Genomic DNA, 24,072 nt, shown 5'->3' with positions numbered 1-24,072 from the left:
CCCATATCAGGCCACGGTCTCAGGGCTGGACAGACCTCTGTCCCCATTGGCACTGATCAATCTAGCCACCCCTCCACCCAATAATATATTACCATGTTTTTTCAAAACATTTATCTGGGAAAGATAAGAAACTGCACAGGGGATACTCAGGCACAGTGGCACTGAGTGAGGTCATCTGGTTGAAACCAGACTACACTGAGGGCAGACCTTCAGGCAGCCCTTAGCTTGGGCAGGCTGTTGTCTGTGGCCCCAGTTTCTGCCTCAGGGTCGTAAGGTCACCCAGCACCATATGCACACAGTGCCCTGTGTATTGCAGGTGTTGTACACAGACTGCTCCCCGGCTTGCCCTTGGAACACCCCAAGGACAAGCTGCAATGGGAAAGAAACACCTGTCCCAGACAGGCAGGGAGCCATGTTCTGAGGTGGGCTCCATTTTGCTTTAGTAATCTATGTTCCCTTATGTTTCAGAGGGGGTCGTGTTAGATGAGAAAAGCTTCCAAGGTGCCCTGGAGTTTAGGAACGTGCACTTTGCCTATCCAGCTCGCCCAGAAGTGCTGGTGTTTCAGGATTTCAGCCTTTCCATCCCATCTGGATCCATCACAGCGCTGGTTGGCCCCAGTGGCTCTGGCAAATCAACAGTGGTCTCACTGCTACTCCGGTTGTATGACCCTGCTTCTGGTAGGTGGCTCACGGTACTGTACTGAGGAGAGCCGCAGGGCATGGTCTGGGCTCCACGTTCACAGTGCCTTCTCTCCTGCCCTGCGCTGGGAAGAGGGCATTATGGCCGTGCCACCACTGTCCACAAATGCCTGGTGGTGCGTGGCAGCTAAGGTTAGGAAGTGCCTGTGTGCCATGGAGCAGCACATTGGGACCTTGCTCTCCACTCACACTGGGGCAGGAGCTGGAAGTGGGCACCCGACCTCACCATGCTTCTGCCTGCGAACTGCTCCTTAGTTGTTGTGTTTGTTGGTTTGTTTTGAGACAGAGACTCACTGTCAAGCCTGACTGGCCTGGAGTTTGTTGCGTCAGGCAGGCTGGCCCCAAACTTGCACCGATTCTCCTACCTTGGCTTCCCTGGCACTGGGCTCCCAAGCAGGCACCACACACCCAGCTTTATGAGTTGTTCTAACAACAGTTGATTTGTTGACCAGAGAGTAACTCCCTGGGGTAACTTGCAACTGATCTGAACTTGCAGGAATTTTTTTTTCTATATGCTGGGGCTGGAACCAAAGGCCTTATACGTGTCAAGCAAGCACTGCACTGTGAAACTACATTCCCAGTCACTTTCACTTCTTTTTTTTGTTTGCTTTTGTTTTTCAAGGTAGGGTCTCACTGTGGCCGAGGCTAACCTGGAAATAACTATTAGTCTCAGGGTGGCCTCAAACTCAGGGAAATCCTCCTACCTCTACCTCCTGAGTGCTGGGATTAAAGGCATGCAGCACCATGCCCGGCTCCCCCATTTTATTTTAAAACAAGATCACACTAAATTGCCCACTCTGGCGTTGAACTTACAATCCTTCCATCTCATCTCCCAAGTAGCTGAAATGACAAGTCTGTACTACCAGACCTGGCTCTAGGAATTTTATTTTCTCTCTATATATATTAATTTTTATTTATTTATATTTTTGGTGAGGCAAAGTTTTATTGGGTAAAAAAGAAAGAAAAAGAAGAAAGCTAGTGCACCAGATCTGCATCCCAGTGGTCAGGATCTCAGGATGCAGCCTCAAACTGTTCAGAGTGTTAGCTGTTATTGGAAATAGCCACATGATGTTTATAGTAAAAACAGGATGGAAGTTAAACCATAAAGTTACTGTTAAACGGTGTGGGGGAAGCCACTACTGAGACAAGAAACACTCTATGTTATGTAATCACAAACATATTGAGAAACACAGAGATACAGGGAGGTCATGGTACATTGCACAGAGGGATCTTCCTATTCCTTTCACATTCCATTTTCCATTTCCCCCTTGGATATGACACTAAGACAAATCCTTGACTCATGAAGAACAGTGCCTAGGGTGTTTTCATCTAAGGGGGTGTATTTTGTCCACAATACTCCTCTAACAACTTCTTAGTCACTATTAGGGCTGTCTCAGATCAGGAAAGCTTCCACCCATTCTGGAAAGGTATCAACATAAACAAGTAAATATTTATATCCACACTGACCTGGCTTTACCACTTCCCATTAGCTTAACAGGATTTATTCTATTTATATATCTGAGAGCATTAATAATGCAGGGTCCTATGGGAAGGCCTAAGAGCAGTAGTATCAGGGGGCCAGCAATAGAAGGGACAAGGGAAGTTAGCCATGGAGACCAAGTAAGCATAGACTGAAACCAATTACTAGTGGCTTGATTTTCTCTAAGTAAAGCCAGTTTTATCTAAATCCATACATAGACCCCCTAGTTTCATAAAAAGTAAGTCTAATCTATTTTGTTCCCTCCACTTTCACGGCTGTTGGAGTGGTTAGGATGACCTCGTGGGGGCCTGTTGCAGTCCGGTTCGCATTGCTGGTAGAAATCACCCAACCAAGAGCAGCTTCTGGGAAAAAGAGGTTTATTTGGCTTACAGCCTCGAGGGGAAGCTCCACGATGGCAGGGGAAAACGATGGCATGAGCAGAGGGTGGACATCACCCCCTGGCCAACAGAAGATGGACCACAGCAACAGGAGGGTGTGCCAAACACTGGCATGGGGAAACTGGCTATAAAGCCCATAAGCCCGCCCCCAACAATACACTCCCTCCAGGAGGCATTAATTCCCAAATATCCATCAGCTGGGAACCTAGCATTCAGAACACCTAGGTTTATGGGGGACACCTGAATCAAACCACCACATTCCGCCCCTGGCCCCCATAAACTGATATCCATACATGATGTAAAATACAATGCATTCAGTCTGACTTTAAAAGTCCCCATAGTTTTAATCAATCTCAATGATGTTCATACATCCCCATAGTTCAAGATCTTTTAACTGAGCCATAATACCAAAATATAACCTCAAAAAACCCAGAATGGCACAGAATAAATATTCACACTGCAATAGATGTCATTGGGCATAGCAAAGAAACATTCAACCAATACAAGATTTAAAACAACCAGGGCAAACATCAAACTCTGTAGCTTCAAGTCCAGCAACTCAAACCAGTGACAAATCTTCAAGTCCGATAATTCTAACCAGCAACAAGTCTCTGGCATTCCAATTCCGCCCCTCCAGCTAGGCTACTCACAGTCCTGGGAAACTTCATCGGGGCCGGCAGCTCCTCGGCAGCCATCTCATGGTCCCGGCATCTCCACTGGGTCTCCACTGCAAGCCACGGTTCATCCTCATGGCCCCATGGGGTCTCTATGCAGGCAACCAGCAAACCTGCTTCACACTGCCCATGGCCATTTCCAAAACACAAGACCATGTTGCAAATTCAATGACCCTCTTTCCAGCATTTTACACGATACCAGGTAGGTGCCAATTTGTTAATCCAGGGGGGAATAAAGCAGACTTTGAAGAACAGGGCACTCCTTGAGCACCCAGACCCCTTCAAAAGAGCTGACATTCTTCCTGTTGCCCCAGCGCAGGTCAGCTAGCCCAGTCTCAAAGGTTGTTATCTCTCAGTTGCAGCTGAACGGGCAGTAGTTCACCCAAAGATTTTTCTTTCTGTGCCATATTCCTCTGCTCACATCAGTTCATTTCTACGCAAAGCAACCCTGCACAACTTCTCAGGACATGGCCACAAGAGCAAGCTTCTCACACAAACTGCTAGCCCAGTCCAGGCACAGCTCTTTCTCACCCTCATAAGCCAAACCTCACAGTCCATAGTTCTTACTGCATTCAGGTCTTAGAGCTCAGACCAGTATAGTCCATTAAGCTGTACTTACAGCACTGCAAGGCACCTCTTAGGCCAAGGTTTCAACTCCTTCCACTTTCCTCTTGAAAATCAGCCACAAAAGGCTGAAGCCACATAGTCAGGTGTCTAGCAGCAATCCCACTCCTTGGTACCACTTTACTGTTGCAGTCCGGTTCGCATTGCTGGTAGAAATCACCCAACCAAGAGCAGCTTCTGGGAAAAAGAGGTTTATTTGGCTTACAGCCTCGAGGGGAAGCTCCACGATGGCAGGGGAAAACGATGGCATGAGCAGAGGGTGGACATCACCCCCTGGCCAACAGAAGATGGACCACAGCAACAGGAGGGTGTGCCAAACACTGGCATGGGGAAACTGGCTATAAAGCCCATAAGCCCGCCCCCAACAATACATTCCCTGCAGGAGGCATTAATTCCCAAATATCCATCAGCTGGGAACCTAGCATTCAGAACACCTAGGTTTATGGGGGACACCTGAATCAAACCACCACAGGGCCCTTCCAACGTCCCAATATGGTGTCTCCTGATCTGAACTCTGTTGCCAAGCTGAAAGGGATGGGGGCAAGCAGGGTGAGTCTGACAAGCAGCCTTGGTTGCTGGAGCAATGGACGCCTGGACTCTTTGTGAGACTTGGATAGAAAGAAGCCTTTCATTAGTAGAGTCAGTTATCTCTTCAAGACCCATCCTGGGCAGGATGGGGGCAGAGGTTCCATACATAATTTTAAATGGAGTAATTCCTTTTACATAAGGGGTACACCTGGCCCTTAACAGGGTAAAGGGAAGGAGTCCCACCCATCCTTTTCCTTCTAGGGTTTAAAGTCTCCTTCAAGGTCCCATCCATCCTTTCTACCTGTCCTGGACTTTGGGGATCTTAGGCACAATGCAATTTCCAATTAATCCCCAATGTCTAGGTTAATTCCCTAGTGATTTGACACAAAGGCTGGCCCATTATCTGATCTTATCCTGAGACCGCAATCCATAGCAAGGGAATTGTCTCCTCTAACAACTTCTTAGTCACTATCAGGGCTGTCTCAGATCAGGAAGGCTTCCACCCATTCTGGAAAGGTGTCAACATGAACAAGTAAATATTTACATCCACACTGACCTGGCTTTACCACTTCCCATTATCTGCCTGGCACTGTTCCGCTCTCTTGCCTCCATAGGTGGTACCTTACCAGAGGAGGCACTTGTCTGTTGGCAGGCCTGGCAGCAGTGGGGGAGTCCTTGATGATTGAGTCCATACCTGGGAAGAAAAGCTCTTTCCTTATTAGCTCGGCTAGCTTGTTTCCTGAGTTCCTTCATGTAGTTGCTTAGCCAGTCTCTGCCCTAGGGGTTGGGGCAGCAACAGCCGTCCATCCTGCAGTTGGTACCATCCTTGTGGGGTCTGTTTCTTTATCAGATGAGAGGTGAGCTGTAGGTCCTGTTTCATGTACATTGGTCACTCAGAAAGAGTGGGTGCCGGGAGGGACCAGACAATCTGACGGGTGCTGAGAGGCAGCACTCTTTGCTGCTAGCTCTGCCAGTCTGTTCCCTCTCACGTCTGTGCTCTCCCCTTCTGATGACCTGGACAATGGATTATGGCTACCTTAGCAGGCACCCAAATGGCAGCCAATAAATCCAAATGTCATTTTTTATTTTTAGTGTCTACCTTCTGCTGTTAGTAGCCCTCAGTCCAAGTAGATAGCCTCATGTACATGTGCTGTGGCAAAGGCATAATGGCTGTCAGGTCTTTTATAATTTTTTTTTATAAAAAGAAGATAGTTTATTTTACTTATTAGAGAGAGAGAGAAAGAGGCAGATAAAGAGAGAATGGACACACCAGGGCCCTAGTTACTCAAATGAACTACAGACACACGTGCCACCTTGTGCAGTTTGCTTTACATGAGTACTGGGGAATCAAACCTGGATCCTTAGTCTTCACAGACAAGTGCCTTAATCACTAAGACATCTTACTAGTTTTTTTTTCATTTTTTTATTAACAACTTCCATGATTATCAAAAATATGCCATGTTAATACCCTCCCTCTTTCCCCTTTGAAACTCTGTTCTCCATCATATCCCCTCCCCCTCTCAATCAGTCTCTCTTTTATTTTGATGTCATCATCTTTTCCTCCTATTATGATGATCTTGTGTAGGTAGTATCAGGCACTGTGAGGCCATGGATATCCAGGCCATTCTGTGTCTGGAGGAGCACGTTGTAAGGAGTCCTGCCCTTCCTTTGGCTCTTACATTCTTCCTGCTACCTCTTCTGCAATAGACCCTGAGCCTCGGAAGGTGTGATAGAGATATTGTAGTGCTGAGCACTCCTGTCACTTCTTTCCAGCACCGTGAGTCATCCCAAGGTCACTGCCATCTGAAAAGAAAATTCTCAACCAAAAGTGAAGAATAGCATAATATAAGTGTATGAACATTAAGAGAAGTGATTCCTGGGCAGTTTGATAAGCATAGTATATACATTTAGCCAGACAGCAGTAGACCCCTAGGACTCATGACTACCCCTGTTTTAAGTTTTCAGTATCAGAGATGTATTCCCTCCCATGGAGAGGGCCTCCAGTTGTTTTATAAATTTTTAAGAATATATTTTTGTTTATTTATTTGCAAGCAGAGAGAAATGAGAAAAGAGAGAGAGAGAATGGGCACACCAGGGCCTTTAGCTACTGCAAACGAACTGCAGTTGCATGCCACTTTGTATATGTGCCTTTATATGGGTTCTGGGGAATTGAAGCCGGGTCATTGGGCTTTGCAGGCAAGCGCTTTAACCACTGAGCCATATCCCCTTCTTTCTTTTTTAAAAATATACTTTTTTATTTATTTGAGAGAAAGAACAGGCACACCAGGGCCTCTAGGTACTGCAAATGAGCTCTAGACACATGTGCCTCCTTGTGCATCTGGCTTAACATGAATCCTGGGGAATAGAACTGGGTCCTTAGGCTTCAAAGGCAAATGCCTTAACAACAAAGCCATCTCTCCAGCCCCCCTTTTTCCTTTTTAAAATCAACTTCATGCACTTTATTGTACCCTTGTGTTCTGAAAAAAAATGGCAGTCCATTCACTAGGCAGGGCACCCGAAGGGAGAGTTCATTAAGGCCATGGAAGTGTTTTAGCAGGAATGTGCTTAATGCAGCTTTCTCATTCCAGTTCATGGTTTATTTTCAACTGGATTATACCATCTTTAAGAGCAAAAGCATGTTACTGTTTTATATCCTGCCTGGAGATCAAATGTGTTCTTTGATTATGTGTTGAAAAACAACAGTGTAAAACTCTGGTCTTCCCAAAAAAAAAAAAAAAAATCCTCTTCTGCATAATCGTAGGGCTGACAAAACCTCAGCTCCAGGTTAAGCTTACAGAACACTTCCAGCACTTCATTCCAGAGCCAGGCCTCAAGCCAGCATGGCTGTAGGCTGCAGGCTGGATGGCCCACCTCAGAACCATGCCAGCCCGTGGATGTTGCACGTGCCCCTCACCCACACAATGCACAGGACATCTGATGGTTGGAACCCTAAGTCACTAGGAGTTTAGGGGAGCTGTCTGTAACCTGTGGATCCAGGAAGGTGGTTTGGACAGGCTCACCTCACCACTAGGGAGTGACCTTGCCTCAGACATTCCAGAAGGCCCCTCTTGGTCCAAAAGAATCCAAAATGTGGTTTTAGGCTGGGAATGGTGGTGCATGCCTTTAATCCTAGCACTTGGGGGGCAGAGGCAGGAGGAGTGTCACCATGAGTTCTCGGCTATAGTGAATTCTAGGTCAGCTTGGGCTAGAGGGAGATCCTACCTCGAAATACCAAACAAGAAAAAGTGGTTTTAGATTCCATGTTATTAGGAGTATTTTTGTTTGGTTGGTTTTTTGTATTTATTTATTTAGTTAGTTAGTTTTGGTTTTTCAATGTAGGGTGTCTCTCTAGCCCAGGCTGACCTATGTAGTTCCAGACTGGCCTCAAACTCACAGTGACCCTTCTGCCTCAGCCTCCTGACTAAAGGCATGCACCACCACGCCTGGCTTATTGTTATTTTTTCGAGGTAGGGTCTCTCTGTAGCCCAGGCTAACCTGGAATTCACTGTGTTGTCTCAGGGTGGCCTCTAACTCACAGTGATCCTCCTACCTCTGCCTACCGAGTGCTGGGATTAAAACTGCACCACCACGCCTCACCATTTTTTCTTTTTTTAAATAGTGTGAGATGCAACCCTGGACCTCACTGTACCATTGAGCCACATCACCAGCCCTGGGGGTTTCTTTACTCTTTGAAAACCTGCCTGTGAAATTTTCCCTCCGGGCCCTTTATGTTCCCATTGTTCACTAGCCTGTGACCTCTGCCCTTCTCCACAGGAACCGTCAGTCTGGATGGTCACGACATCCGCCAGCTCAATCCAGTCTGGCTGAGATCCAAGATTGGGGTGGTCAGTCAGGTAAGAAGGCAGCTCTCCCCCCCCCACCCCCGTTTCATCTTGCTTTTCTGGAAGCTGCTCCCTTTGGTCTTCCTTGATCTCTTGCTGCTTCAGAGAGAGATGGAAGGTTTCCAGCATCAAATGCACCTCACACAGGCTCCCAGCCTGTCCCGTTGATGTCAGCACTTCAGCACTTGAAGTGTTGGCTTCATCCTGAGCTGGGCCTGATGTTTCTTTGCAGAGTGGAGGGGCTGAGAAGCAGAGGCAGGGCAGAAGCTCTTTCTGTTCTTCCCGATTCCCAGGCCCAGCTCTACTCTGCAAAAGCAGCTCAGCTTCACAAACAAAGGCTGTTCAAGAGCTCGGGCTTCTCTCAAAAGTTCTAGGTCTTAAGAATCTTTCTGCAGTTGGGTCCCGTTCATGAAGCTGCAAGTATAGGACTGCAGAGGGCGGGAACTCTGCCACAGCCAGCTTTCTTACCATGCTGTGGGTACTGCACTCACCACTCACCATTTTTGCACCCTTCTCTGAAGGGGTCCCCTGCAGCACTGAGCTGGGTGGGTGGCGCAACCATCGGCCCTGGCTGGACCTCAGCCATGCACGTTGTGAGGATGGAGGAGAGGCTAGAGCTGGCTGACTCTCAGGACTTCTCTGCAGGTCTGTCAGAACCCAGTCCTGTCTTGTGAGTCAGAAAGCAGTGGATAGAGGTGGGCCCCTTGTCCGTAGCATGAGGCAGGCTCCTGGGCTCAGGTTCTCCAGGCCTGTAAGCCTTGGTATTTCCCCCAAGAGGGAAGAGGTTCTTGCCATGGACGGGCACCTATCATCAGGTCTCTTTGCCTGCAGTGTGTTGGGGACTACATTTGATCAAGTCAGTCCCATTTATGATAAACTGGGGAAGTTTAAAATCTGTTGGGGCTGGAGAGATGGCTTAATGGTTAAGTCTCTTGCCAGCAAAGCCAAAGGACCCAGGTTCTATTCCCCAGTATTTACATAAAGCTGGATGCACATGTATCTGGAGGTTTTGTTTTTTGTTTTGCAGTGGATAGAAGCTCTGGCTTACCTATTCTCTCACTCTGATTCTCTCTCTCCTTCTCATAAATTGAAATTTTTTTACGTCTGTTGGGCAAGGTTATAGAAAAGGAGGCCCACCAGGCAGAGAGCCCTGTTCTTGGGAGCATGTGTCATTCTTACCTGAGATATGTGCTCAGTTCTGAGGTGCCCACAGTGAGTTCCTGATACATGTGCTATATTTTCCATTTCAGGAGCCAGTCCTGTTCTCCTGCTCCATCGCGGAGAACATCGCCTACGGTGCCGACAGCCCATCCTCTGTGACAGCCCAGCAGGTGCAGAGGGCAGCAGCAGTGGCCAATGCCACTTCATTCATTCAGAGCTTCCCACAGGGCTTCGACACTGTGGTCGGGGAGAAGGGTGTCCTTCTATCTGGTGAATACTACTTTTGTTTATTGGCTTGCTTTCGTCAGGTGTGGGCAGGCTCCTGCTGTGAGCACAGGTGCTTGCTCCAAGGAACTGCCGATGCCCAAAGTGCACTGCCACCTGCAGGTTAGCCTTTCATCATGGAGCTTGTGAAATAGCCTCATTCTCTCTGAGACCTCTTGTGTGGGGACCACATCCCAGTTTCCTTCACTTTTTACCCAAAGCTCTTACTAGAATTGCCACTGAGCAGTACCCAGAAACAGTTAAGCTTTTTTTTTTTTTAAAGTGTGTGTATGTATGGGCATACCAAGGCCTCTTGCCACTGCAAACACACACCTGAGGCTTGCACCACATTTTTTGTCCAGCTTGCGTGGGTGGCTTGGGAAGTAAGCCTGGGCCAACTGACTTTCCAGTAAGCACCTTGAAGTGAGCCATCTTCCCAGCCCACTTTATTTATTTATTTTATTTTCTTGGTTTTTCGAGGAAGGATCTCACTCTAGCCCAGGCTGACCTGGAATTCACTATGTATTCTCAGGGTGGCCTTGAACTCACAGGGATCCTCCTTTCTTAGCCTCCCAACTCCTGAGTGCTAGGACTAAAGGCATTTGCCACCACACCCACCTCCCACTTTTTTTTTTTTATCCTGAGAAAAGATGTCTTTTCCAACCTGAGATTCTAGAGAATTAAATAAAATGAGACAGATGGGACAAGATAGTAGATGATCTGCCCAGGGAAGCAGAGACCATGTCTCCAATAAGCCTGATGTGGAAAGCATTCTTGCTCCCCAGAGTGGACCTCACATACAAGCCAGGGGTCAGCAGACTTTCCAGAAGGGACCAGAGAGTGGATACATTCGGTTATATGGGTCTTGTGTGTGTGATCTTGGGGGTGCAGCTTGTGCATGCTAGGCAAGTGTTCTACAGCCAAGCCAGGCTTTAGTGCTGTGCTTATCTACTGAACAACACTTACGGAAGTGAAGAATATTCTTCGTTTGAGGCTATGTAGAATAGCCCATGCCTGATCCACATCTGGCCTTCGGGCTCAAGTGTGCTGAACAGCCTTACATTCAGGAGGCAGAGTTGGCCATTCCCTGTGATATCAGACTGTGTCCAGCAGATCATTGTGCACTGTGGGCACAGTTCTTGGGAAAATGGCTAGCTTTCTGTGAACTGCTGTAAAACGCGGAAGTAGAACCAGTAGTTGAGCTAATAGGAAATACGTTTTGGTTAGACACAAACTTGTTTCTCATTGCAAACACTGAAATGCGTTTCTTGAAGAGGTTCCAAGTTCCTCATCTCCAGAAATGTCAGGTGCTGCCACCAGAGCTGGCCTGCAGGTTAGACCAGGCAGTGGTCCTTTCCAGCTGCAAACCTTGGCTTGAGGTTGGACCACAGACAATTTAAAACAAAAGGTTGAAATTACTGTACACTTTTTAAAAAGTCAAATGTATGTGAAATATTTGGGTGATTTTGGACATCCCAGGAGTTAGCTTTGCAGCTTTCCTTGTGAAGCCAACCAGCTGTCCTGACTCTCAGACAAGTCCTCACACAGATAGGCGCTCATGCTGCTTGCTGTGGAAATTGCCAGCACTGTGTGACATTCATCCTTTTTGTTTTTCAAGGTAGGGTCTCACACTAGTCCAGGCTGACATGGAATTCACTGTGTAGTCTCAGAGTGGCCTTGAACTCACGGCAATCCTCCTACCTGCGATCCTCCTACCTCTGTCTCCCAAGTGCTGGGATTAAAGTTGTGCGCCACCACGCCCGGCTCATGTTCTTACAGACAGACAGAAAGATAAAGAGGCAGACAGAGAGAGAATGGGTGCACCAGGACCTCCAGCCACTGCAGATAGAGTCCAGATGCATGCACCATCTTGTGCATCTGGCTTACTTGAATCCTGGGGAATCAAGCCTCGTACGGAGTCCTTAGGCTTCACAGGCAAGTGCTTAACTGCTAAGCCACCTTCCTGAAATGTAATTTCACAAATAGTGCACACTAGTATGTATGTATAATTATATCTTAAAACAAATTCTATGTTTTACTTTACAGTCAAGGAGGCCACAGATACAGTCTGCCCGTGTGGGATTGAAATTGAAGCAGGGTCTCTCCAGCCTGGCCCAGAACTCTTATTTTTTCCTTAATTTATTGTTTTGGTTTTTTTGAAGTAGGGTCTCATACTAGCCCAGGCTGACCTGGAATTTACTCTGTAGTCTCAGGCTGGCCTTAAAACTCGCAGCAATCTCCTACCTCTGCCTTCTAAGTGCTGGGATTAAAGGTGTGTGCCACCATGCACAGCTAATCCTACAAATTTTTATTTTAAAAAAAGATGTTATGATCTTTTCCTCTTCTTATGATGGTCTTGTGTAGGTAGTGTCAGGCACTGTGATGTCATAGATATCCAGGCCATTTTGTGTCTGTCTCAAAACTAGCAAAAGCAACTTCTACCATCATAAGAGGAGGAAAAGATGATGACATCAAAATAAAAGAGAAACTGATTGAGATGGGGAGGGGATATGATGGAGAATGGAGTTTCAAAGGGGAAAGTGGGGGGAGGGAGGGCATTACCACAGGATATTTCTTATAATCATGGAAGTTAATAAAAATTTGAAAAAAGTAAAAGAAAAAAATTTGTTAAGCTTTCTTTTCTTTATCTGTCATTTTTGTCAGGTGGGCAGAAGCAGCGGATTGCAATTGCCCGTGCTCTGCTGAAGGTAAGCCTGAGCCAGTTGGCTGCTAATACTGTACCACCTTCCTCATTTTTAAAAACTTTGTTTGTGCATGTGGAAGGGGCACACAGCAGTGTCTCCTGGTGCTGCACATGGATGCCCATCTGGCTTTGTGTGGCTAGCTGGGTAATTGAATGCCAGGCCAGCAGGTTTTGCAAGCAAGCATCTTTAACCACTGGGCCATCTCCCCAGAGCCCCCTTTTTTTTTTTTGTTTTTAAATTTTTATTAACATTTTCCATGATTATAAAATATATCCCATGGTAATTCCCTCCCTCCCCACCCCCACACTTTCCGGTTTGAATTTCCATTCTCAATCATATTACCTCCCCATTACAATCATTGTAATTACATATATACAATATCAACCTATTAAGTATCCTCCTCCCTTCCTTTCTCCACCCTTTATGTCTCCTTTTCAACTTACTGGCCTCTGCTACTAAGTATTTTCATTCTCACACAGAAGCCCAGTCATCTGTAGCTAGGATCCCCATATGAGGGAGAACATGTGGCGCTTGGCTTTCTGGGCCTGGGTTACCTGACTTAGTATAATACTTTCCAGGTCCATCCATTTTTCTGCAAATTTCATAACTTCATTTTTCTTTATCGCTGAGTAGAACTCCATTGTATAAATGTACCACATCTTCATTATCCACTCATCTGTTGAGGGGCATCTAGGCTGGTTCCATTTCCCAGCTATTATAAATTGAGCAGCAATAAACATGGTTGAGCATGTACTTCTAAGGAAATGAGATGAGTCCTTTGGATATATGCCTAGGAGTGCTATAGCTGGGTCATATGGTAGATCAATCTCTAGCTGCTTTAGGAACCTCCACACTGTTTTCCACAATGCAGAGCCCCCTTTTTTGAGGGGGGAGGTGTGTATGTAGCTGACAATCTGGTAAGGTTAACTTGGGATTTGTACCCTGGGCCTGTTCAGCAAACACTTTTGGTGTGTTGGGGGCCCCATGTTGAGATATGAGAGAGAAAAAGTTAACACAAGGACCCTTTGCCATGAATCGTGTAGGTGACTGGTGAAACAAAATGTCTAAACAATGCTGTGATGTGTACTTGTCTAACTTCTATCCAGCTGCTGCTCTGAGCAGTAGATTAGAAGCCCACAGAAAAACTCCCAAGAGGAGCAGGAAGAACTTGGCAGAGTCAGACATTTTGTTTATAAGGAAATGATAGCTCCCATTGCTATTCTCTTCAGCTTATAGGTGTTTTTATGTGTGTGTGTGTATACATACATACATATATATCTATACACACACACATACATACGTACGTACATGGTTTCACTCTAGCTCAGGCTGACCTGGAATTCACCCTGTAGTCTCAGGTTGGCCTCAAACTCACAGGGATCCTCCTATCTCAACCTCCTGAATGCTGGGATTAAAGGTGTGCACCAGGGCTGGAGAAATGGCTCAGTGGTTCAGGTGCTTGCCTGCAAAGTCTGATGACCTGAGCTTTGATTCTCCAGTATCCATGTAAGCCAGATGCACTAAGTGGCACCATGGCAGGAAACCTTGGCATGCCCATACTCATTCCCTCTATTGGCCTCTTTCTGTCTCTCAGATGAATAATGAACAAAGTACAAAAAAAAATTTTAACCACATGTGGTTAATAGATGATTTTTGTGTTTGTTTTTTTCGAGGTAGGGTCTCACTCTAGCTCAAGCTGACCTGGAATTCATTGTGGCATCTCAGGGTGTCCTCAAACTCACAGCAATCCCCCACCTCTGCCTCCCAAGTGCTGGTATTAAAGGTGTGCACCACCACGCCTAGCTTATAGATGATTTTTTTTGAGGGGGGGTTTCAAGGCAGGGTCTCACTCTAGCCCAGGCTGACTTGGAATTCACTAAGTAGTCTCAGGGTGGCCTTGAGCTCACGGTGATCCTTCTACCTCTGCCTCCAGAGTGCTGGGATTAAAGGCATGTGCCACCATGCCCGGCTGTATAGATAATTTTAACAACTTTACTAAAGCATTATTTTCATATCATTCCCACTTTAATGTGTTTTTCCATGTCTTTTAGTAAGTTTCCAATTGTATACACTCAACTCAAGCATTCCTGTCTGTCTGCAATCTTCCCTTTCTCACCCTGACCCTAATGCAACAATTTGCTGTATGTGTCTAAATTTACTTTTCTAGACAGTTGAGATAAAGACCCAGACAGCACGCAGTCTCCACAGCTGCTGCTCTCACACAGTGATGTCTCTGAGGTTCCCGCGTGTTGTCACCTGTTGAGAACTTCATTCCCTTGTATTTCACAGTCGATGTGCTGTTTGCTGGTCCAGCCCTCAGTTGCTTTGGGGCTGGTTGATATGTGAACGCCGGGCGAGGTTGCGCACGCCTTTAATCCCAGCACTTGGGAAGCAGAGGTGGGAGGATCACCATGAGTTCAAGGCACCTTGAGACTACGTAGTGAATGTCAGGTCAGCCTGGACTAGAGGGAGACCCTACCTTGAAAAACTTAAAAAAGAAAATGAGCACAGTGTCCAATTTTGGGACACATTTTCATTCTTGTGGATAGATCCTTAGGAAAAGCGAGAACTTAATATGGTCTCATCACCCGACTCCTGTTGTGTGCCTTGCTTGTTAGCTTCTCTTCCTAAAAGCTCTCGGCAGGGCTGAGAGCTTCAGGCTGTCCTCACTGTTTCAGACGCCCTCTTGCTGTTTGCTGACTGTCCAGCCGGATAACGCTGCCTTAAGCAACATCCTTTCTGGTAATCGTGGTGACAGTGACTTCAACTTGCTGACAGCACTTCCCATCACAGACCCGACCCAGATGCTTAGGAGTGTGTTCTCTCTCTTTGTTGAGATGTAATTCATATACTAAAAATTCTCACCTGGATACTGTCCCACCGGCCTTGGGACACTGAGTGGGGCACCTTGCCATGGTGCATGTTAGAGCATTTCCATCACCCAGGCAGGCTCCTCCCTCAGCAGCCCTCTCCTCCTCGTCGCCCTCCACATCAGCCCAGGCCACTCTTCTGCCTTCTGCTCTCAGCTGAGCGTAGCCCAGACATTTCATTTGACTGGACTCACGCAGATAGTGGTAGTCCTGGCCCCTTCACATGACACTTGCCAGAGACAGCAACACTCAGCTCACATGTCACTCAAGCCAAAGGCCAGGTGGCGTGGTGCAGTGCGGGTCAGCAGGCTGTGTGTGGTCAGAATGCTGTTCTGTCTTGCTGCCTGCAGCAGTGCTCTCTAGTAAAACAGTTTTCTTTTCCAATTTTCTTATGCCTTCAGAACCCAAAAATTCTCCTCCTGGATGAAGCAACCAGGTGAGTATGTCTCCATGGTCTGTACATCCACATTAGAGGGTGTCTGATGTATGTATCCATGTTAGAAGGCCTCTTAGTGATGATACGTGTGCATTTGCAGTGGAGAGTGTTTCAGTGACATGTGTATCAGTTCGAGGGTGTGTACATCTGTGTCAGATGGGGTCTTGGTAACATGCATTTGTTAGAAGTCATCTCAGTGACACGTGCATCCATGTTGGAGGGTGTTGCAGATGTGTGTGTTAGAGGGTATCTCAGCCACATGTGCACCCATGTTAGGTGTCTCATTGACATGTACATCCATGTTGAAGGCTATGTCAGTGACATGTGTATTAATGTTAGAGGATGTCTCAGTGACATATGCATCCATGTTGGAGGGTGTGTCAGGGACATGTGAAACCACGTATGTGGTATTGATGTCATTTCCTCTTGTGCATGTGCGTGTGCCAGTGCCCTGGATGCCGAGAACGAGCACCTGGTGCAGGAGGCGCTCGACCGGCTGATGGAGGGAAGAACCGTGTTGGTCATCGCCCACCGCCTGTCCACCATCAAGAATGCGAGCCTCGTTGCTGTCCTCGACCAGGGCAAGATCAGCGAGCACGGGAAGCATGAAGAGCTGCTTTCAAAGCCAGACGGGATTTACAGAAAGCTAATGAACAAGCAGAGCTTTCTATCATCCTAAAGAAGCAGTGGCTGGAGCTGGGCACAGTGGTGCTGCATGTAAACCCAGCCCTCAGGAGGTTGAGACAGGAGAATTGCAGGTTTGAAGCCAGCGTGGTCTGCATACACAGCAAGATCCCGTCTCAGAAGGAATCCGCTGCAGTGGCTGTCACTGGTAGATTAACTATGAAGGACTTTAAAGCCAGTCAGCACACAGAAGCTCTTGAGGTTGTGAAATCTGCAGACTACCTTCCAAGTATTTGAAATAGGCCTGTTTCCTAAAGAATGTAAAATCTTGTTGGAAAACAACTTATCCTCAACACCTTTCTATTCAGAGTTTTAATATCATCATAACTTTCTACATGTCTGTAGCACTGAGGTTACTCCAAGCTTGACACTTTCACCTCGTTCATTTTAGTCAGCACAGGACAGCATCTTGTTTTCTTTGGCCTGCTGCTGTAGTTAGCTGTTGTCAAGTGACAACTTTAAGGAGGGAGTTGTAAATTAAAGGTCTAATTATTTTAGGCCAGTTGCCAATTACCAGGGCTTGCCTACCTGGTGTCTCACTTCACTAGGGAGATTCCTACAATGCAGGTGCATTCTGGCCCTCTTCTAAGCGAACCTGTCTGTCACTGCCAATAAGGGTGAATGGCCAATGTCGTCAGAGGTGAGGAAGATGTGTCCTGTGGGCTGCGATTTTGGATGTGTGCAGTGTTTACTTGGGTGCCTGCGAGCCTGATGCCTTTTGCAAAGGGAAGTCCCCTCCTGTGAACAGAACATTTTGACGCTCTTCCTTCGTGTTTATGTGACTCGCTGTCATCATTGAAAGTGAATGAAAATGAATTCTGTCTTTACTAGAGGCATGGATTTTGAAAACTACATGTCATAAGCAATTCCCAGGTATATTGTGATTATTTTTTTGGTAATTTAATTAATAAGGCTGAATCTAAAAAATAAAATAAATTTTAACTTTTAACATGGGTGTGGTAGCACACACTTGTAATCCCAGTACTCAGGAGGTTGAGGCAGTTCAAGGCCAATCTGGGCAACACAGTGAGTTTGAGGCCAGCCTGCCTATGAGTGAACCTCCTGTGTCAAGCAAGGTTCCTTGAAGGGTTTAGAAGCTCTTGCAGTACATGGAGTGCAAGGAACCTTGAGAATGTGGCATTGTCCTCAAAAGAACATTAGTAACCTTCCTCTTTCAGTTGTAAGTAAAGTTTTAGTCACCTCAATTCTTAAAGTAATGCCAGCAGCACGGAAATCTACCACATCTGTGTCAGTGCTGCTGCCTCAGGAAAAAGTGCATTTTTTTTCCCCTGAAATTTTTTTTTTTTTTTTTTTTGGTTTTTCAAGGTAGGGTCTCGCTTTAGCCCAGGCTGATCTGCAGTTCACTATGTAGTCTCAGACTGCCCACAAACTCACAGCAATCCTACCTCGCATGAGGCACCACACCCAACAAAAGTGCTTTCTCTTATGCTGGAGTTAAAACATGTTTTCCACACAAAGTGTCCGCTCCTGTGGTTATACTGGAAGAAGAAATACCACTTCATGAGAAGCAGAGAGCATTGTCTGTTGTTCTACTTGAGGGAATTTGTTATTGGGTTCGATGGGCTCCGTGGGTGAGTGAGAGTGACGTTCTTGTTAGTAAACAGTTCACCTGTAACAATTATTTGAAGCTGTGTGGGTTTTAGTTTGCTGGTGTGTGGTTCACAGATCAGAGTGCAGTCCTTTCCCTCTGCAGATGTGTTTTCACAGTTGAACTGGTGGATCATTATATTTTGTGTCTCTAAGTAACATTTTATATCAGATTAAAATTTATAGTGAACATTGCATCCATTTTGTTGTTGTTGTTGTTGCTGGGGGTTGAACCTTGGTATTCATATATGCTGAGTAAGTGCTCTGCCACTTAAATTGCATCCACAACTCTGTGTCTGTCACTTTTTTTTTTTTTTTCCAGAATGGGCATGCCAGAGCCTCTAGCCACTGCAAACAAATTCTAGATGCATGTGCCACCTTGTGCAACTGGCTTTATGTGGGTACTGGGTCCTTTGGCTTTGCAGGCAAGCATCTTAACCACCAAGCCATCTCTCTAGCCCCTCCATCACTTTTATTTTTATTTTTTAAAATACCTATTTGCACCTCCACAGCGCAAGAATTTTTTTTTTTTTTTTGAGATAGGGTCTCACTGTAGTCCAGGCTGACCTGGAATTCACTATGTAGTCTCAGGGTGGCCTCGAACTCATGGCGATCCTCCTGTCTCTGTCTCCCAAGCACTGGGATTAAAGGCATGTGCCACCACGCCCAGCCTAAGATTTTTTTAGGTAGGGTCTCACTCTAGCCGAGGCTGACCTGGATAGTCCCAGGCTAGTCTCACACTCACAGCAGTCCTTCTACCTCTGCCTCCCAAGTGCTGGGATTAAAAGCATGCACCACTATGCCTGGCAAGATTTTTTTTTTTTTTTTTTAGGGTTTCACTTTCTAGCCCAGGCGGACCTCTGCCCTCCAAATGCTGGGATTAAAGGCATACACCACCATGCCCAGTCAGAATCTAACATTAAAGAGAAGAGACGCTGGGGAGATGGCTCAGCAGTTAAAGGCACTTGCTTTCAAAATATGATGGCCCAGGTTTGATTCCCCAATACCTCTGTAAAGCCAGATGCACAAAATGGTGCATGTGTCTGGAGTTCCATTTGCAGCAGTGAGAGGCCCCCTGGCATGTCTGTATTCTCTTAAGTAAATAAAGCATTTAAAAAGCACAGCGGAGAGATGATTAACTACAAATCCCATCCCTTTCCTCCTTACTGGAGATGGTTAACGTCCTTCCGTATTTGCTGTTTACAAACATTCTGCTACTTGCTGATTCTGTTACCGAACAGAGAAGTCCTGTGAGACAGGGCGAGGCAGGCGAGTGTTGCACCATTGCTGTGGACTATTCAGGTTTCGGGGCATTTGTACCCACATCCCAGGTGAGAAAATGTGCTTAGGCAAAGTATGAAGCCAGGCACGGTTTCAGGCGGGCCAGGTCAGGTGTGCTGCAGTGCTGTGCCAAGGCTCTGACCTTTTCTGCAACATGTGTGGAGAGGCATTGAAGGGTAAATGTAGAAAATAAGCAAAAGAAAAAGTTAAAAAAACTGAAATCCAACCCAAAGAGGTAAGATTTTGATATTTTAGGGCTAGAGAGATGGCTCAGCAATTAAGGCTGTTATCTGCAAAGCCTAACCGGGGTTTGATTCCCCAGTATCCACATAAAGCCAGAAGCACAAGGTGGTACATGCATCTGGAGTTCCACTGCAGTGGCTGGAAGCCCTGGCACGCCCATATTCTCTCTCTCTCTGCTGCTGCTCTCAAATAAAAATAAACAATAAATAAAAAAATAAAAGATTTGATATTTTGTTATGTACCCTCCCAGGCTCATCTCTACAGCATCTCTCCTGACCTTCAACCTGGTGATTACCAGGAAATAATCACAAAATACATCATGGTAGGCATATCACACGTGTCTTACTGTGGTGCCCAAATACCAAAGCAGCAACTTAAGGATTTATTTTGCCACAGAATTTGAGAGTTCAGAAAGCAGAGAAAAGACGCCTGGAGATAGGCATGGAAATAAAACTTGAAGCTCACTCTCCCTCCCTCCAGCAATGTACTTCTTTTAGCTAGGAACCACCTAAAAATCACTTAATCTCCCAAAACACCACCACCAGGTGGAGACCAAGTACTGAGATTAAAGGTGTGTGCTCCCACGCTGGCTATATCCTTTTAATTAATTTTATAAACTAGGGCTCTATTTGGGGAATTCCACTTTACTCCATGAAACTGTTGAGACAGGTGAAAAGATAAAATGAGCAGTAAGCATGTGAATATGCACTGTTGGGGTTCCTTTGGGGTGTCTCTACATTTGAGGTGTGGTGGTGTTTTCCTGGAAATCTGTGAATTCGGTCAGTAATCCTAGAACAACCTGTAGGACTAGGCCCCACACTCGGTGCCACCACACTGCCCTCATGAAGCTGTGCAGGGGTCACCATGTTAAAGAAATACCATATATTGAATGTTTCTAGCTTATATTAGTCTAGGTACCATACAATCAATGTATCTATAAGAAATGTAAATGCTCGTAGGACTTTCAGTAAAGCAATAGATGTTGCACTTCCCTCTTCTGAAACTGTAAGGGGGGGGACAGTATTCCTCTGACAGTAGCTGACCCCTTTGGGCAATATATAACTACCTTATCTCAGGAGACAGCGGCCTGTACTTAATCTTGACAGAACCGTACACTCATGGATGTCAATCCTGCCCCTCTCTAAGCACGGTTAAATTCAAACAAAAATTTATGAACGGTAAATAAATCCAACACAATCTGAGTTCAGGGCCTCTGTCAGGTTTTCGGCATTAGCCAACAGAAGCCCACAGGTAAATAAAGGTGCTCTCCCTCTCTCTGAAGTAAATTTTGCCTGATTATTCTCATTGACTCCTTAATTCCTTTAACAACCTGATGCCTGTTTTTGTACAGCCTGCAAGCTAAGAAGTTTTTAGGAGCTGGGTGTGGTGGCGCACGCCTTTAATCCCAGCACTCGGGAGGCAGAGGTAGGAGGACTGCCATGAGTTCAAGGTCACCCTGAGATGACAGAGTTAATTCCAGGTCAGCCTGGACCAGAGTGAGACCCTACCTCGAAAAACCAAAAAAAAAAAAAAAAAAAAAAAATATGGTTTTAGTTTTAAATGGTAGAAAAGATCTAAATAATAATAGTTCCTGATCCATTAAAATCGATGAAACCAAAGTTTTGGTGCCAGTAGCTCTGCTGGAGCACAACTGTGCGCATCCGCAGTGGGACTGCCTGTCTGCTTTCACCCCAAACTGCAGAGGGGTTGTTTGACTGACTGGCCTGCAAGCCAAACACTCCATAGACTTGTGGGCTCCACAGCTGCTGAGAAAACACCTGCTCTGCCAGGCAAGATGGCTCAAGTCTAGAATGTAAAAACTCAGACTGAGGCAGGACTGCTCCAAGTTCAGGGCTAGCCTGGACTACCTAACAAGCCTCCCCCCCAAAAAAAAAGAACCACCCATGTTCTGTACTATTTGCAAGACTTCAGAACGGCACTGAACTGCATCATTTATGGGTAACATGCAGTACGGACTGTTCACCATTTGCTGCCTTCCCAAGGCTAGGATCTTTTTTTGTGGGGGGGAGTTGAGGTAGGGTCTCACTCTAGCTTATACTTTATACTTACCTGGAACTCTGTAGTCTCAGGAAGGCCTTGAACCCACAGCCATCCTCTTAACCCTGCATCTGGAGTGCTGGGATTAAAGGCGTGTGCCACCACGCTCTGCTCCCATGCTAGTATCCTCCTCCCCTACCTTACAGAGTACCCTCATAATTCTACCACACAGGCAGTACATAATGCTCATATGCAGTGTATTCAATACAATTTCATTTTTTAATAATTTATTTTATTTATTTATTTGCAAGCAGAGAGAGAGAGAAGACAGAGACAGAATGGGCATGCCACGGCCAATAGCCACTGCAAATGAACTTCTGACGCATGTGGCCCTTGTGTATCTGGTCCTGGTGAATTGAACCTGGGTCCTTAGGCTTCGCAGGCATATGCCTTAACCACTAAGCCATCTCTCCAGCCCCAATACAACTTTATTTTTAAAGGTTTTGTTGTTGTGTGTCGCTCTAGCCCAGGCTGACCTGGAATTCACTACGTAATGTCAGGGTGGCACTGAACTACCAGAGATCCTTCTACTTCTGCCTCCCGGGTGCTGGGATTAAAGGTGCGTGCCAACGTGCCTGGCTTTTAAAAAGATTTTTTATTTGCAAGGAGAGAGAGAGAGAGAAGAGAGAGGAGAGAGGAGAGAGACACAGAGAGAAAGAAGAACCTAAATCCTTAGGCTTCACAGGCTGGAGAGATGGCTCAGCGGTTAAGGTTCTTGCCTGCAAAGCTTGACCACCCGGGTTCAACTCCCCAATATCCATATAAGCCAGATGTACAAGGTGGCACATCCGGAGTTGATTTGCAGTGGCTAGAGGTCCTGGTGCACCCATTCACCCTCTCTATATGTCTCTTTCTCAAAGAAATAAGTAAATAAAATATATTTTAAAAGTTTAAAAGTAAGATGCATTTTTTGTTTATTTTTATTTATTTGAGAGCGACAGAGAGAAAGAGAATGGCCACGCCAGGGCTTCCAGCCACTGCAAACGAACTCCAGACGCATGCGCCCCCTTGTGCATCTGGCTAACGTCTGTCTGGGGAATCAAGCCTTAGGATTCACAGGCAAGCACTTAACCGTAAGCCATCTCTTCAGCGCTAAAATATGGTTGTTTTTTTTTTTGTTTTGTTTTGTTTTTTTTTATGAGAGAACATTGGTGAACCAGGGGGCTTCTACCCACTGCAACCGAACTCCAGATGCATGTGCCATCTTGAGCGCATGTGCGACCTTGTGCTTCTGGCTTATGTGGGACCTGGAAAGTTGAACATGAGTCCTTAGGCTTCTCAGGGAAGCACCTTAACCAAAGCTAAGCCATCTCTCCAGCCCAAAATATTTTTTAATTAATTATTTGAGAGAATACCAGTGCCTCTGTCCATTGCCAGTGAATTCCAGATGCATGCACCAACTTTGTGCACCTGGTTTATATGGGTGCTCGGGAACCAAACCTGGGTCCAGACAAGTACCTTAACCGCTAAGCCATCTCTCCAGTCCCCGAATATTTTTATTTATGAGAATGCGAAGGGGCAGAGTGAGTGAGCCAGAGGTTAAAGACACTTCCTTGCAAAACGTGCTGGCCCCGGCTCAATCCCCCATTACCCATGGAAAGCCAGATGCACAAAGTGGCATATGTACCTGAAATTCATTTGCAGCAGCAAGAGGCTCTGGTGTGCCCGTGTGGGCTAACAGCAGGAAATCAGGAGAAAGTAAACGATGCTGGAGCCTTTGATTCTTGGAATGTGGAGTCCAAGTGGGAAAGATGGAACAGAAAAGCAGCCAGAGTTAAAAATCACATGGGACCTCACAACGGAGTTCAGCCAGTAATCCATGGTCGGTGGTCAAACCAGGTTATCCAAAGCTCTAGCGCAGTGTGTCAAGCTTACCTCAGTCCACTTGCAGGCAGTGTGGGAGACAGAATGGAAGACCGCCCCCCCCCCCACCATGACCCTCCCAACCAGCAGCCTCCAGACAGCCGCGCGCAAGCCTGCTCCTAGGGCTTCTCTGGGGTGGTGGGCCCCGACCGGGAGGGGAGGGTGGGCACGACAGCGGCCCGTCCCATCAAGCGGGGAGCAGCGGAACGTGTGGACTGTTTTCAAGCTCTCTGGGAGGCGTCAGAGGACATCCGGGCGCGGGTCGCCGTCGGTGGCCGGCTCTGCGCGAGGACGGAGGAGACTGAGCAGATGCGCGAGGTGACAGCTCGCTGGACAAGCATCACCGCGACGCCGAGGGCAACACCAGCGTCCACTGCTCCGACCGTCCCTAACCCGCGCCCCGCCACGGGGAGCCTGTTCACTTCGCGCGAGCGAGAAGGGCGCTTAAATCCCGCTTTCACATCCCCGAACTCCGAAAACCCTCCACGGTTAGCCACGTCCCCGTCGCGCACCACCCGGCGCCGACCTGACGTCATTGCCGCGCGCCTCAGGGCCGCGCTGTGCGCGCGCGTGCGTCATCACTAAGCGTCCGCTCTCGCCGGGGCGCGACGGCTCGTTGACGTCATCGCCACGCGCCTCCCCGCCCCTGGGTAT

General features: G+C 46.8%; 1 protein-coding gene across 1 annotated transcript in view; it reads left to right on the top strand.

Annotated features, from left to right (window-relative positions):
* Abcb10 (ATP binding cassette subfamily B member 10) overlaps positions 1-18,170 on the top strand; it is a 43,086-nt gene extending 24,916 nt beyond the window's left edge. Inside the window, exons 8-13 of the mRNA XM_012949010.2 lie at positions 469-678; positions 8,178-8,257; positions 9,496-9,676; positions 12,335-12,378; positions 15,647-15,681; positions 16,129-18,170. Of these exons, the coding sequence (XP_012804464.2) occupies positions 469-678; positions 8,178-8,257; positions 9,496-9,676; positions 12,335-12,378; positions 15,647-15,681; positions 16,129-16,360 (782 nt within the window). The 3' untranslated portion in view covers positions 16,361-18,170. The remainder of the gene's footprint in view (positions 1-468; positions 679-8,177; positions 8,258-9,495; positions 9,677-12,334; positions 12,379-15,646; positions 15,682-16,128) is intronic.
* Positions 18,171-24,072: the final 5,902 nt, after the last annotated feature.

The sequence above is a fragment of the Jaculus jaculus genome, chromosome 5, assembly GCF_020740685.1.
Source record: "Jaculus jaculus isolate mJacJac1 chromosome 5, mJacJac1.mat.Y.cur, whole genome shotgun sequence".
In the NCBI taxonomy this organism is placed as follows: domain Eukaryota; kingdom Metazoa; phylum Chordata; class Mammalia; order Rodentia; family Dipodidae; genus Jaculus; species Jaculus jaculus.
Note: the sequence above shows the minus strand (reverse complement) of the source record. Positions and strands in the feature narration are given on the sequence as shown.